Source organism: Syngnathus typhle, linkage group LG8 (assembly GCF_033458585.1).
Source record: "Syngnathus typhle isolate RoL2023-S1 ecotype Sweden linkage group LG8, RoL_Styp_1.0, whole genome shotgun sequence".
Taxonomy (NCBI): domain Eukaryota; kingdom Metazoa; phylum Chordata; class Actinopteri; order Syngnathiformes; family Syngnathidae; genus Syngnathus; species Syngnathus typhle.
In genome coordinates, this window is record NC_083745.1 from 12,258,397 (window position 1) to 12,274,780 (window position 16,384).

The 16,384-nt window shown below is 46.3% G+C and overlaps 1 protein-coding gene across 1 annotated transcript in view; it reads right to left on the reverse strand.

Annotated features, from left to right (window-relative positions):
- Positions 1 to 16,384, reverse strand: part of LOC133157882 (bone morphogenetic protein receptor type-1A-like) — a 30,852-nt gene that overhangs the window by 8,751 nt on the left and 5,717 nt on the right. Inside the window, exons 2-3 of the mRNA XM_061284505.1 lie at positions 14,670 to 14,742; positions 2,821 to 3,041 (exon numbers count right to left, since the gene is read on the reverse strand). Of these exons, the coding sequence (XP_061140489.1) occupies positions 2,821 to 3,041; positions 14,670 to 14,742 (294 nt within the window). The remainder of the gene's footprint in view (positions 1 to 2,820; positions 3,042 to 14,669; positions 14,743 to 16,384) is intronic.

The window sequence follows — 16,384 nt, forward strand, 5'->3', positions numbered from 1 at the left end:
CACATGTTGAGCTCTTGTTTTGTGAAATACAGAGCCGGTTACCAAACCCATGTCTTGCCTGGTACTTTGGTAACGCTACAAAATAGTTATATACGTAGATCTGTTGGATGGATTTAATGATTTGGAGTGACACGGATGGTTTGTTAAAATTGTTGTTTATATTACATTTATTTCATATATCTAGTCTGATGTCAGCGGTGCACGTATTTTTCTTCCTTTTTTTTAAGTGACAAGATGAAGATTTCGATGAATTTAATCATTTGGAGTGACACAAATGGTTTGATAAAATTGTTGCTTATATTATTGTTATCTGATATATAGTTTATAAATGGTTATATGGGCCTGTGGAATAATTTGAACTGCAACTGACGACAAGTCCGACGTCGCACAGAACGTCTGTTTACAGAAAGGACGATGAATTCGAATGATTTGGAGTGACACAGATGGGCTGATAAGATAAATGTGTTATTTATGTTATAGTTATTTGAATAACTGTTAATGTTATGTCAAGCCTGTTCTCAACTCCTCGTTTGTGTCACATTAGCATACCGAATTGTTTAGCCTGTTGTTGCTGGTTCATGTCAGTTCTTGGTGTTGGATATTGTCAAATAAATTCCCCCAAAATGCGACTTGTCTTTTTTTCCTTTTTATTGTGCATTTTATGGCTGATGCGACTTTTACTCCGGAGCGACTTTTAGTACGAAAAGTAGCACGGTAGATGAAAGTAGGTAATAGAGAACGGAGAAAAAAAAAATCTTCGAGACTGCAAGTACACAATAAAATGAACATAAAAGCAGAAAAAGTGGATTTTCTATGACATGTCGGGCTTAGACATTGTAGTGAACAGTAGCTAAAAAACCAACAACAACACAACAAACAGAGGGCTGGAAAAGATCCATGTTTACGTTGATTGCCCCCCAAAAAACGGAAAAAGAAAAGCGAAAGGAAAGGAGCATCTTGATGCTTTTTATCAGTTGTTGGTCTTCTGCCCGCTTATCTCCTAACTTGTCCAATCTGTTCTTTCCTCCAGCTCCTCCTCCTGATTGGCGCATTCCAGCCTGTGCCTGGACTTGAAGCGCTTTGAGCGGCCTGGGAACAGTCGCTGAGTACAAACGGCCCATCCCCCCACCAAATAAAGGTCCAAGGAGCTGTTTTTGGTGGGTTGGGCTCACATGCATGACGAGGGAGTTTGGAAGCGAGAGGAAAATGGAGTCCTCTGTTCATTTCTTTCTTTTTTGAAAGGGCGACTTGACAGCCGCCGGCGCGGTGGTTTTCCAGCGCCTTGCGATCGGTCATTAGCGCACACACGTCGCAAACAGAAAGCGGAGGAACGAGCAGGGGCAAAAAAGAAAGGAAGGCAGATTTGATCGAGGCAGGTTATGATTTCTATTCCTTTACAGCAGTGCTTCTCAAATAGTGGGGCGCGCCCCCCTTGGGGGGCGCCGTGCTATACCTGGGGGGGCGCGTGTGACTGGGGAACAGGCTTTTTTTTGCAGTACTAGAATAAAGTGTAATTGCGCATCTTCCCAGCAGGGGGCAGTGGTGCTCTCATTGTTACTTCTGTGACGTTTGCGACAGTGCAACATTTTACGATTTACAAGACAAGTTAGGATAGTCACGGTGGGGAGGGGGGGGCGCGAAAAGTTTTCTTCTTGCTAGGGGGGGCGTAACAGAAAATAATTGAGAAGCACTGCTTTACAGGGACCTGGAAATTTGAAATTTCATTTGGATCAAGTGTTGAAATATCGTCTACGACTGAAGAGATGATGTGTTTTTCCTGTGTAATATGCCAATTAGCAGGTGTACTGCACACGCTGTTGAGTTGTTTTGTCACAACAACAATTTTAAATGCATTAGCCAGGGAAGACATGCAGGACGAAAAAGAAGCTGAGGAAGTGTGTGCGTGTGTGCGTGTGTGTGTGCAAGGGGGGTCTGTACGTCAGCCAGAGTGGAGAATGAGGTCTGGCAGTGTGCACGCTGCGTGATCAGAGTCTTAAAGACGTGCAACTCTACGATAGAAATGAATATTTCTATTTTGAAAAGAAAAGAAAATGAATAGTATTGATGAGGAGGTCCACCGAATCAATAAGGACAGTTGTCCAGAATGTAGTTGGCAAGTTAAAACGGACTCGTCTTTGTTTGCCAATAGGCCGCGCTCTTTTGAATAAAAGCGATTCTTGTTTTGCGCATAAGCACGTGTGTCAATATGGACGCACATTATTTCGTGTTATGTAATTCAGAGGTGCACAAAGCTTGATACGGATGTCATCCGCCTGAGTGATATAGTGCCCGGATATAGTGGACATTTGTGGCTTGTTCAGTGCAAAATGAGCTCTCTTCAAGGGAGCAACTGAGGGATATTTCCGGAGAACAATGACTGTTGGGAGCGTTCTGTGCCAGCGCTGTGTCATACAGGAAATGGTTCATGTGCAAAGAGGAAGCTGGAGCGCCAACAATCGGTTCAACAGCTTCCTGCGGCGGCGCAAGGCCAGTGAAAGTTTGCCGGAACCACAAAATGTCCGCCGTGGGAACAGTGCTCTCAGTACGTTAGGGAATTTGCCCGGCGATACGTTGAGGTCAGAGAAGGTTTGCTCAAGGCGCAGATTGCATCAGCCACGCATTCAAAGCAGCAGATAGAAAATATCAGACAAATTACAAAACTCCTGGAACGGGACCCATCAGTCCTCGGGAAATTTGGAGTTTGACACCAAATGTCGAAGAAACTTTGCCTCGGAGCTCGAACAAAGCTTCAGAATCTGACGTGACTCGTGCGACTTTTGTAAAGAAAACGGCCGACCCGACCCGGTGCGTTGGTCATACCTTCTGCTCCGAGGACCAGCAGCAGCGCGGCGGTGGCCAGACGCAGCAGGAGCACTCCCATCTTGAGACGCGACTCCACGGACGCTCGAACAGGCCGGGGGACGGACACTTCCGCCGGTCCCGATGCAACTTTGGGCTCCGGGGGCTTCCTGGCAGATGTTTGCTTGCTCACAAGATGAGAAGAAGCTCCTCTAGTTCGATGTCTCTTTGGGCTCTGAACGCTGGGAACACACAACAGTCACATGTAGATTGCATGTCAAGAGGTGTGGAAGGAATGGTGACTAAAGACAAATAGCTTGTCAATAGCCGACTTGGAAACGGCACACGTGACCCTAAGAAGGCTGCTTCAACTCAAAATGCTTGACTTCCTGGGTCTTCTAAGGAGTGGCGCACTTTTTCAGGGTCAACTACAGGACTGTCTCAGAAAATTAGAATATTGTCAAAGTCTGCTTTATTGTAAATTTCTTCACGTCAAGAGATACAAAGAGATCGAAGTTGCGTTTCTTACTATCCCACGGTGGAGATAAGACATATTACACCCAATTGGTCCACAGATAAACAAAACATTCAAGTAAACAATACAAAAAGTAAAAACAACAAGGCACATACAATGAATAAATAAGAGCAACTTATGGTGCAATTGTGCATACAGCAGACAGTCAGTATAATAACGCAAAAGTACAAGTGGAGTAGTGCAAGTGGAGTAGTGGCCCAAAAGGCCAGGGCGTTATGCAGCCGAGGGTTGAGGGGGGAGAGAGTTCAGGATCCTAACAGCCTGGAGTATGAAGCTGTTGGTGAGTCTGGTGGTGCGGGAGCGCAGGCTTCTGTACCTCTTTCCAGAGGGCAGTAGATCAAACAAAATGGGAGCGGGGTGACTCACATCACTCACAATCGTGGTCGCCTTGCGGGTGAGGTGGGAGTTGTAAATGTCCTTCAGGGAGGGGAGTGAAGCACCAATAATCCTTCCAGCTGTGTTCACTATGCGCTGCAGGGCCTTCCTGTTGTATTCAGTGCAGCTTCCACCCCACAGAGCAATACAGCTGGAGAGGATCCTCTCAATGGTGCCTCGGTAGAATGTGATCATGATGGCTGGTGGAGCCAGTTTCCGCAGGAAGTACCAGTGTTGGTGGTCCAGGAGAGGTCTTCACTGGTGCTGCTCACTCTCTCCACCACAGCACTGTCGATGGTCAGTGGCAGGTGTTGGGTGTGACCCTTCCGGAGGTCAACAACAATCTCCTTGGTCTTGCTGACGTTCAGCAGGAGGTTGTTGTCCCTGCACCACGTGGTCAGAAGGTCAACGTCCAACCTGTATTGAGTCTCATCGTCCTTGGTGATGAGACCCACCAGAGTCGTATCGTCAGCAAATTTCACTATGCGGTTGTTGCTGTAGGTTGCAGTGCAGTCATACGTCAGCAGGGTGAAGAGCGTACTGAGCCTTGGGGGGCCCCCGTGCTCAGCGTGATGCTGCTTGAGATATGGTCGCCAACACGTACTACTTGAGGCCTCTGACAGAGGAAGTGATAAAATTCTTTATTTTCTGTAATGCAATTAAAAAAACAAAAATGCCGTACATTGTGGATTCATTACAAATCAACTGAAATATTGCAAGCCTTTTATTATTTTAATATTGCTGATAATGGCTTACAGCTAAAGAAAACTCAAATATCCTATCTCAAAAAATTAGAATATTTCCTCAGACCATGTAAAAAAAAAAGAAAAGAAAAAAAAATTACCGTTTTTTTTCCATGTATAATGCGCCCCCATGTATAATACGCACCCTAAAAATGTCATGTCGATGCTGGAAAAAAGCCTGTACCCATGTATAATACGTACCCAAATTTTGACTCCTACTTAAATCCGTAAACGAGAGCATTGTGTTCGTATGGAGCGTGTTTGAAGTGAACAGCAGAGAAGAATGGAACAAGGCAAAGTGTTGTGAAATAAAATATTACCTGTAATACGCATTTAGGTAGAGAACTTAACTCTCACTCTTCATATGGCTGACGTGTCAAAAGAAAAAAAAAAAATTGTACCCATGTATAATGCACACCCCAGATTTTAGGACAATAAATTAGTTAAAATTTGCACATTATACATGGAAAAAAATGGTATAGCAGCATAACAAAATCAAACATTTGAACATGTCCATTAATGCACTCAGTACTTGGTTGGGAATCCTTTTGCATGGATTACTGCATCAATGCGGAGTGGCATGGAGGCAATCAGCGTTGTGGCATTGCTGAGGTGTTATGGATGCCCAGGATGCTTCAATAGGGGCCTTTAGCTCATTTGCATTGTTGGATCTGGTGTCTTTCAGCTTCTTCTTCACAATACCTCACAAATTCTCTATGGGGTTCAGGTCAGGGGAATTGGCAGGCCAATTGAGGACAGTAATGCCCTCTCCAGACTCTGGTGCCTCGACTTCCAAATGAAATACAAAACTTGCTTTCGTCTGAAAAGAGGACTTAGGCCACTCTAGAACTGTCCAGTGCTTCTTTTCCATAGCCCAAGTCAGACGCTTCTTCTGTTGTCTTGAGTTCAGAAGTGGCTTGACCATGGGAATACGGCTATTGTAGCCCATTTGCCGGACAAGTCTGTGAACAGTGGCTTTTGATACCTGGACTCCAGCATCAGTCCAACGTCTTTGAAGCTCCCCCAAATTCTGGAAGCGACTCTTCTTCACAATGCTGTCAAGGCTGCGGTCATCTCTCTTGGTTGTGCAGCGTTTCCTGCTGAACAGCTTGCTCTTTGAGAAATTTCTTTTTGTGTCTTACCCTCCTGATGGCGGGTGTCAATGACGGTCCTCTGGACAGCAGTCTTCCCCATATTTGTGATTTAGTTTACTGAACCAAGCTGAGTGTTTTTCAAGGCTCAGGAAACCCTTGCAGGTGTTTCGAGTTAATTAGACCATTCAAGTGATTCGTTGAATACCTTTTCATGATATTCTAATATTTTGAGATAGGATATTTGAGTTTTCTTTAGCAATATTAAAATGATAAAAGGCTTGCAATATTTCAGTAGAGTTGTAATGAATCCAGAATGTATGACATTTTTGTTTTTTTAATTGCATTACAGAAAATAAAGAACTTTATCACAATATTCTAATTTTCTGAGACAGTCCTGTATATTGATTTATTAGTTTAATGGAATAAGTGAGAAAGGAGTAGGAATCTGAAAAGCTCTGCTTCCTTCTACTCCTTTTTGAGCATCATTTTAATTTTTAAGACTTAAATATTATTTTTGTTATTTTCTTCCTCCTTTTATGTTTCAAATATGTTCGAAATAAAGACTCATCAGCATCATCAACTCATGACGGACAAATTTCATTTTGCCAAGGCAAACTGGCTTCCTGAAAACCACAAAAGCCTTCATCCAAATCAAAATGGCAGACTTCCTGTATCTTATGGCCATGGCTCTTGAGTAGTTTTTTTTAAATGGGTCTGTTCAAGACAGACATGGCAACCGTGTTTCATGTTGCCAAGTCAAACTTAAGGGGGTCATACGTGTGTGCGTGTTAGAGAATTAGTGGCAATGTCCAGCCAGTGTCTTTCCATTTGCCAGGGCGGGACAAAGCGGTCAGACCTGTGACCCACTTTTCACACATCTTTGGCCGCGGGTGAGGGGTGGGTTGCATGAGTGTGCGCACGTGACGGAGAGAGACTTCCCACTTTAAGGAGCACATTGGACAAGCATCCAAATGCCGCGTGTTTGTTTGGGCTTGTGAATGCACAACAACACGGCCAGATAAGACAGAGTGGCGCAAAAATTACACACACAGGAGTGCAGACAAGACGAGGCAGGTTGAGGAGGGGCCGTGCGGCCAAACAAGAAGCCCGCGACAGCTCCCGTAACCTCGGCTCGACCTTCTCCAGGTACCCGTGCTACGCTCGCTTCCCACGGAAAAGAGCAGCACGACATCACGTGCGCGCGCGGTATCTTCTCCATGAGTAATAAGTCAAGCAGGTCATTGAAAGACGCATCCCAAAAATCAGACAAGACGAACGCCGCGGTGGTTGGACTGAAAGCATCCGTTGTTTGGGAGGAACCCGCACAGCCTTACAAGCAGGCAAGCATCAAGCCATGAGCGCCACACTCGCACCCGCCAAAGACTCAAAACTGTCCAATTGCTCAAAACCTACTTGCCATCTGACTGATGACTACCGTTTTTTTCCATGTATAGTGCGCCCCCATGTATAGTACGCACCCCTAACAATGGCATGCTGATGCTGGAAAAAAGCTTGTACCCATGTATAATACGCACCCAATTTTTATGAATTTTTTTTAAATTTTTTTTTTTTAAGTCCCAAAGATCGTCACACACGCAGGGAGGCAATGGGTCCCATTTTTAAAGTCTTTGGTATGGTCTTAACTAGGCTGGATGTCATTTTTTTGTTGGCGTTGATTTCTCCGACTGCCCCTAAACGCACCACCGCGCTCCGTGCGCACACGGCGGCTCTGTATGGGAGAGACGTTGAAGAGGAATAAAAACACCCTTGGAAACCAAAACTTGCCCCTCGTCGTGACTCGGAGCCGCAACAAATGTTTCGGATTTGTGTAGGGTACATTGTGAGACGGCAAACTAGCAGGTGATCGAGCGAGCGTCTGATACAAGAGCATTGCGGTCGTATGGCGCGTGTTTGAAATGAACAGCAGAGACGAAAGGAACAAGGCAAAGTGTTGTGAAATAAAATATTACCTGTAATACGCATTTTGTTATTTGCTGATTGAAACTGCTAATTAAACTGTGAATTGAAACTAATAGGTGGAGAACTGAACTCTCGCTCTTTATATAGCTGACGTGTCTTGCGCAACCGTTCTGCGCATCTGTAATGGCGGCCTCCGTATGACGTCCGGTCCGCGATGGAGATTAAAAAACAAACAATATTTGACAATAACACACCATCGATTGCACCATCGCATCAAACGATGTGTCGTCAATTATGAATTTTACTAAGTGTGTTGGGCAGGATGGCTGAATGCGATGCGCGATTGACAACAAACAAGAAGAAAGGTGAGTTTTATTTCGGGGGAGATTTGTCATGTCTCGTCCCCAGTTTTGCTATGTGTCTAGGTTGCCATAGTTTCTGTTCGTGTCACCCCGCTCTTCCTGTGTCACCTCAATCGATGTAACGTGTTTTGTATTTAAGTCCTGTCTGCCCCTCGCTCACCGTTGGATCATTGCATGTGTTACTGTCATTCTGTTCCTGTCTTTGGTAATGTCACCCTGTCTTTTTGTTCCACGACTTTGTCGGTCCGTCCTGTTGTTGGTTTTGTTGTACCATGACTTTATTTAAAAAAAAAAAAAAAAAAATTAAAAATTTTTTTCTTTGTACCCATGTATAATACGCACCCCAGATTTTAGGACAATAAATTAGTAAAATATTGCGCACTATACACGGAAAATAACGGTAAACTATATATAGCGCACTATGCCCAAATCTTGCTGTGATCCAATTGGAGAGTAGCGAATGGTGATGGGAGTCTATTGGAAGGCCTCTAAAAGTCAACTCTTGCCTTCTTCCAGTCTTCACAGAGCAGCCAGCATCCACCGGTGTACCTCGTACATATTGTCGCCCAGAGAAAGTCTAAAAGTGTTCTGATGATGAGGAAAATACTAAAGTGTTCTGATGATGAGAAAATACTAAAGTGTTCTGATGACATGGCTCGAGGGACCTGGGGATGTTTTTAATGAGAGTCACCACCATAGTAACAGGTCTGCCCCAGAGTCATATTGTTGCCTTTGTCATCCGGTGCAGCAGTCAAACAAAGCCGTCGTGCTGTAAGCCAGCGATATGTTCATAAACCACGCACGGCGGCAGCACCAGAAAAATATTCCTCCAACATCACCAACAGGTTTTACAACATTTGTTGCGGATCGTGGCCATCCTTTCATTTAAAACATGAAACATCATCATCATCGGCAGTCACTCGGAACGAGTATGACGGTCTTCTTTTCAGGGTCGTCTACTTGTGGGTCCGCAGGTGGGCGTAGAGGCCGATCCGGGATCCACATATTTTTGTGCAGTGTGGGCAGGGGAAAGTGGCGGTGGGTTGTGGTCGTGCTGGAGCCAGTTTTTGTCTTTCCTTTCGGAGTTGTCGTTTGGTTTCTGCGACACGGCGGAGTTCCTTTTCGTGATGTGCTGCACCTTCTTGCACCGCTGCCCTCCAGCAGTTCCTGTTCAAGGCGATGCGCTCCCAGTCCCGAGATGTTATTTGGAATTTCTTGAGATTGGTCTTGAGGTTGTCCTTAAAACGTTTCTTTTGCCCGCCCGGGGCTCGCGGACCTCTCTCCAGCTGGGAGTATAACATCTGTTTGGGGAGGCGGGTGTCAGCCATGCGGATGAGATGTCCTGTCCATCGGAGTTGGTGCTGCATTATTAAGGTGGTGATGCTCGGTATCCTGGCTTCCTCCAGAACGCTGATGTTTGTGCGTCTGTCCTCCCATTTGATCCGGAGTATTTTCCTCAAGGTTCTCTGGTGGTGTTGTTCAAGAGCTCTTAGGTGCCTGCTGTAGGTTGTCCATGACTCTGCCCCGTAAAGTAAGGTGGGGAGAACCACAGCTTTGTAAACCAGGAGCTTGGTGTCAACCCGGAGGTCTCGGTCTTCGAAGACTCTTTTCCGGAGTCTGGCATACGCTCCACTGGCACAGCTCAGGCGATGGTTGACCTCGGAGTCAATGTCCGCTTTGGAGGAGAGAAAACAGCCGAGGTAGGGGAAATGGTGAACATAATCAAGTGCAGTGTTGTCCACATTTATGATGGGCGGAGTAGATGGCTGGTTGGGTGGGGGTTGATGTAGCACCTGGGTCTTCTTGATGTTCACGGTCAGACCCAGGGCTCTGTATGCCTTAGCAAAGGAGTTCAGGATGCCCTGGAGGTCTTCTGCAGAGTGTGCTGCTATGACATTATCGTCTGCATACTGGAGCTCCACGACCGTGGTGGTTCTGATCTTGGTTTTGGCTTTGAACCTGTTAAGGTTGAAGAGCCTGCCATCAGTCCTGTACCATATTGGGATTCCGTGTGGTAGTTCTTTGTTGATGAGGTGGAGTATGGCGGCAATGAAGACAGAGAACAGGGTGGGTGCAATAATGCATCCCTGTTTGACCCCTGTCTCTACAGTGAAAGGCTCAGTCAAGGAGCTGTTATTGAGCACTGTGGCTGTCATTCCGTCATGTAATAAACGCAGTATTCTGACGTATTTGTCCGGGCAACCATACCTCAGGAGGATGCTCCATAGGGCCTGGCGATCCACCGTGTCAAAGGCTTTTGTAAGGTCTATGAAAGCCATGAACAAAGGCTGTTTATGCTCACGGCATTTCTCCTGGAGTTGGCGTGCTGTAAAAATCATGTCTGCAGTGCCTCTAGATGGGCGAAAACCGCACTGCGATTCTGGGAGAATTTCCTCAGACAGTGGCAGTAGGCGATTGGCAAGAACACGAGCAAGTACTTTGCCAACTGTTGAAAGGAGCGAGATGCCCCTATAGTTTCCGCAATCCGCTTTGTCCCCTTTCTTGAAAATGGTCACTATCAGAGCATCCCTGTGCTCCGAGGGGAGTACTTCTTTTTCCCAGACCTTCAGAAAGAGGGAATGGAGGTGGCGCTGGAGCTCTAGTCCACCTTCCTTTAGGACCTCAGCTGGGATCCCATCTGGCCCAGAGGCCTTGTTGTTCTTCAGGCTCCTGATGGCATCTTGGACCTCTACTAAAGTGGGAGGTTCACCCATGTCTTCCCTGATGGGACTCTGAGGGATGTGACTGAGGAAATCTGACTGAGTTGTGCTGTCACGGTTGAGGAGTTCCTGAAAGTGCTCTCTCCACCGGTTGTTTATGGACTCATTGTCCTTCAACAGCTCCTGCCCGTCTTTAGAGCGTAGGGGGTTTTGGCCGCGATGGCTTGGGCCGTAGACAGCCTTAGTAGCGCTGAAAAAGCCTCTGGTGTCACCAGAGTCTGCCAAACTCTGGATTTCCAGTGCCCTTTCTGTCCACCAGGAGTTTTTAATCTGTCTCACCCGGCTCTGGACGTCAGCCTTGGCTTTGGAGTGGGCCTGTCTCTTTGCTGTGCAGGTGATGTCATTTTGCCAGACACGAAAGGTTTCCCTTTTCTTGGAGATGAGCTGTTCTATCTCTGTGTCGTTCTCATCAAACCAGTCCTGATGCTTTCTGGCCTTGTACCCGAGAGTGGCACGGCAGGTGTCGAGGATGGAAGACTTGAGCAGGCTCCAGTGTTTTTCGATGTCCTCAGGGTATTCCTGAATGAGGCTTTCTCCAAGAGAGGCCTGAAACAGCTGCAGGGTGGCAGTGTTGTTCAGGGCCTCGAGGTTTAGTCTCTGCCGGCTCAGCTTCTTTTGGAGTCTCCTCTTCCTCTTGAGTCTGATGGACATCGTGGATCGTATCAGGCGGTGATCTGTCCAGCAGGCCTCTGAATCCATCATGGCTTTTGTGATGGTCACGTCGCGCTGATCCCTGGCTCTGACAATGACATAGTCAATAAGATGCCATTGTTTAGAGCGAGGGTGTCTCCATGAACCCTTGAGTTTGTTCTTCTGGCGAAAGATGGTATTTGTGATGGTAAGGTCATATTGAGCACATTTGCTAAGAAGCAAAACCCCGTTGGAGTTGATGTTTCCAATGCCTTCCTTTCCAATGGTGCCCTTCCAGAGGTGGTGGTCCCGGCCCACTCTGGCATTGAAATCTCCCAGTATAATAATCTTGTCCTCTTTGGGGATTTTTGACAATACATCATCCAGACAGGCATAGAAGGCCTCTTTTTTGTCCTCATCGGAAGCAAGGGTAGGTGCATAAGCACTAAGAACTGTTGCCGTCTGGTTGTTGACCAGCACCAGACGGAGGGTCATCAGGCGCTCACTGATTCCCACAGGGAGTTCAGAGAGCTGACTGATCAGTTGGTTCTTGATGGCAAAACCAACCCCATGGATCCTAGGCTCATCTGTGGCCTTTCCTTTCCAAAAGAAAGTGTATCCACCCTTTTCCTCCTTCAGATGACCTTCCTCTGCCCGCCGGGTTTCTGAAAGAGCAGCTATGTCAATCCGGCATCTTCTCAGTTCCCTGGCAATGATGGCGGTTCTCCTCTCCGGCCTATCACTGGTTACACTGTCCATTAGTGTGCGCACATTCCATGCTCCAAAATTCATGTTTTTGTGGTTTCGACCGCATATTGGTGATCCCTCTGAACGCGGTAATCCAGTCGGGAGGTTTGAGGCAGGCTATGTTTAGGGCACCTTTTCTAGCCCCTTCCCCATCAGGGGTGAGCAGAGTGGATCCTAAAAAGGGCTGCTCAGTCGTGGATGCAGCTACCGAAGAGCTCTATCTGCCTCGGTCCAGGAGCCCAACGATCATCTAACATCCACCGCCTGATGTGCCAGCTTGTGACTAGGGGCTTCCAGACTTCACAATCCTGCCCCCGTTGCCACTTACTGGTCGCCACAGGACTTTAATCCGGGATGTAAGGTGGATTCCCTGAAAAAGACGCCTGTGCGTGACTTTGTTTAAAGTGGGGAGACTGGTGCACAGACAGTCACCACACTGTCCTTGACAGATCGGGGTCAGAGTCCAGTGGCAAGGAGACCAAGACGACTGGTGACCCTTTTCTGCTGCAGCCTTCATCCGCCTTCCCAGCCGTTGTGACGCCACCCCTCAGGTCAGCCATCATCCTCCGCCTGGTCCACCGTTGAGGTCTTCACTATTTACCCATAGCTGGAGCTGTTTACCCACAGCCGGGACAGTGGTTGATGGGCAGTAGGGCGTGTCCACACACCGGTGGGCCTACATGCCACATCTCTGGGGCCCACTGCTGCTCCGAGATCCTGCACAACTTAGCCTGGGACCGCAAGGTGCCAGTTACCGTGTGTGGCCACGAGGAGGCGTGTGCAAGTCTTGGCAATGGAGAGGCTGTGTACCGGCTGAGGAGACTTACACACTCGGCTCCTCTTTTCACCCCCGGAAACAGAGGGCTAGCCGGTGGCGGTAGCTGAAAGCAGAAAAGTGGCAAGCAGAGGCAGCATGCAGCATGCACAAACTACAGGCACTACTACTCCAACACTACTGCACTGACGCATCACACGCCCTGTGCGCTGATGGAACACACACCCACTACACACATGAAACATACATACGTATGACACATGATATGATTTTAAACACGTTTGTCGAGTTCCTGCGTGTCCCCTCAAAACTCCGACATGAATTCAACAGCCGAACGTGACTTTGCGTCGGCCATTCTTGAAACATTGGACACTCTCGGCAAAGCTGGTCTACACCAACAAAATGGAGGTCGGACACGGCAAACTATAACCTTGCTCCAACACCGTGCGCTGCCGTGCGAGGAGTAGCCACATGGTTTCCATCCACTGAATCACCTCGGAAGCTGACGCCAAGCCTCTGGGTCAACACGACATACGGTGGTCCATTTGCAAGTGCTACTGGGAAAACGGTCAAACGTTGTCAAAGTGCCAAGACGAAAATTCTAATTAGCTTCATCTTGAGTTTAGTTCAGTTCAGTTTGTCATCAGACGGTGTGATTTCATTTCATTAGCACCCAAAGCAAATAACATGCAAGTGCTCCTAGGGTCCAATTCTTGCAAGCATCTGATGTTGGACCGCTGCAATTCTTTTTTTCATGAATTGTATTCAGCCTTCTATGGCCTGAAATAGGGCCTGAGATAAAGAAAAGGGATGCACAAGATCATCAAACAGTAAACAGCGACAAAATCTACACCGTTATATTCCATCATTCAGCTCAGGGGTGCCAAACTCATTTTTTTCACGGGACGCATTGTAGTCATAGCTTCTTTCGGAGGGCCATTAAGACTGTCAACCCAAATAAATGTATGAGCACCTCATATTATATACAGTAAAAGCTACAAAACTGACAAATAACTCTTTTTCAAATCAGACGAGTAAAAACTGGTCAAATATTTAAAAATATATATATTATTAAAAAGTGAAGACAAGTTGCAATTGTAGTAATGACGCGAATTTGATGCATAATTTGTCTTTGTGGGCCACATAAAATAATGTGGTGGGCCGTATCTGGCCCCCGGGCCTTGAGTTTGAAACTTGTGATTCAGCTCAATGTTTCTGCTTAAGATCTTTTCGCAAGGAACTCTGACATGCTTTTCTACTGAAATCATTCCTACTTGAAAATGTGAGTGTGTGTGTGCGGGGAAGACATATGGGAGTGATTTGGACGGCAGACGGCTGCCTCTGAAGGTCTTTGAGTGCATTCCGAGTCACAACGTCGAAAGTTCCACTCAATGACTTATTTGATTTGCACATAGAACGCAACATTTCTTTCAATAAAAGCTGCCCCACCACAATGGGCATTCATTAACTCAAAAACCGATAACCGTTCCCTTTTCTGATAATGTGGAGTAGGTGAATGATATCGACTGTGATTCCCGCTGGATAGTTATGGATTCGAGCCAACAACGGGCCAATCAAGAGGCCACAATTAGAAAGGCGGGAAGTGTACCGATTGGCCAGCCCTGCCTCATTGCTGAGTGAAGGGTTCACCTCATCAAAGGCCAGCGAGGTGAGGGTTGGGGGAGGGTGGCGAGGGATCTGATCTGACACGTTTTTATGTGACCACACCAAATCCTGCCGTTAAGTACTATTGCAAAGCCTACTCGAAAACATGACTGTGTGTTTGGATTGTGTATTGCATTTGTGATTTGGCATTTCCAAATTCCTCTTTTCTAACCTACAGCGCCTTATTGGCAAATAGAAAAACTCAGTCAATTTTGGCAACACTTTGTGGTATGTTTATGCTTTAAAGTACAACCATAAGAAATTCGACTGCCAATGAAGAGACAGCCACCAATTTGAAAATTACCTGAGCGCCGTGTCCGTGCGTGAACCACGATGCTGCGAGGCTCCATGGGAGAAGCAGGTCACATCAGAGCAAACTGTCAAGACGAGAGCAACACAAAGACTGAGTCATGCTTTTTTTTCCCCAAGTTACACATTACATCAAGTTACTTGCTGCTTTCCGTGAAGAAGACGCGGCAGGAGGAGGAAGTGGAGGAGCTGGGTGGCGGCCATCGTTTTGTTTTTATAGAAGAGAATAAAAGGAGCTCACACTGGGGGGTGCATATGAAAATCAAAACAGAAAGCAGCTGCCTCTCATTTATTTCTGGAGGGATCAACTGCTCCACTACAATTTTTTTCTGCAATGCAAATTGACCAACTGCTTGAACAGCAAACGCAGGAAGACAATGATTGACACTGCAAAGTTCATCAGGCACCCCTGCAAATAAAAGCCAGTCCGATTCTTTCATTTTGAGCAAGGAAGCGAAGAATGGTGCCGATGGAGTGCGCACGCCTCAATCAGGCCGGCCAGCATTTACATGCGTTCAATTTGCCATTTCTTTTCAAAACAAAATTGGGAAATACCGTTTTCTTCCATGTATAACGCGCAAAATCTAACTAATTTATTGTCCTACAATCTGGGGTGCATGGGTAAAAATATATATATTTTGTTTTTTATCCGGATATCATACAGAGACCGCCATTCAGATGCACTTTCTTCTCTGCTGTTCACTTCAAAGACGCTCCATACGAACACAATGCTCTCGTATCAGACGCTTGCTCGATCACCTGCTCGTTTGCTGTCACAATGTACCCTACACAAATCCGAAACATTTCTTCGCTATCGAGTGATATGCGCAGTGATAATGACCGGCAGAATAACATCCGGTTGTTCCCAAAGATAATCTTTTTTCTGAAATAATTTTACGTTTACGGACTTAAGTAGGAGTAAAAATTTGGGTGGGTATTATACATGGGTACAGGCTTTTTTCCCAGCATCAACATGCCATTTTTAGGGTGCGTATTATACATGGGGGCGCATTACACATGGAAAAAAAACGGTATATGTATCTGGGCAAAAAAAGGTCTGTAAGAAAGCATGATATTGATCAGAAAAGATCCTGGAATGGATTTGTGTCCTCTCCCGGTGGCAAAATGGTTCCATTCTGGTCACAATGAAAGAGAATGACGGAGACAGGTGACGGGAAAAAAAAGAAAAAATGTGACTGACAGCGGTCACACAACTGCCGCCAGCGTGGCGAGCGCGTCTGAATTATTCACTGCATTCGAGTATTTAAAGGCCCAATCAATAAGACTAACAGTCGACATGAAGTACCTGGCCAAACGTGCAGGCAGCGCGTCACAAAATGTAGGATTCGTGCTATAAGATGCTCGGCATGACGATTTGACCTTTGAATGAGCATTACGGTCACATTGAAGCGCCTCGGAGAAGAGTCATTGGTTGCTACCATCCGGAATGTGCCGCCGCAACAGCAAAGCAAGGAGAAGGCACATGAGACAATCAACAAGGAAGGCAAACGCAGCGGCGGGAAGAAAGCGAAGCTAAGAAAAATACTTTTACATAGGATGCCTTTTGAGCAACTTTCAAACATGATGAGTGAATGGAATGACAACAGTGTATTTTACACACACAGGGAAATTTAAATTCAGTACCAGATCAATCTACTGAATACAAAAGCGGAAAAAGCAAGCAGAAAAAAAAAGGGCCAAATTTAAAGA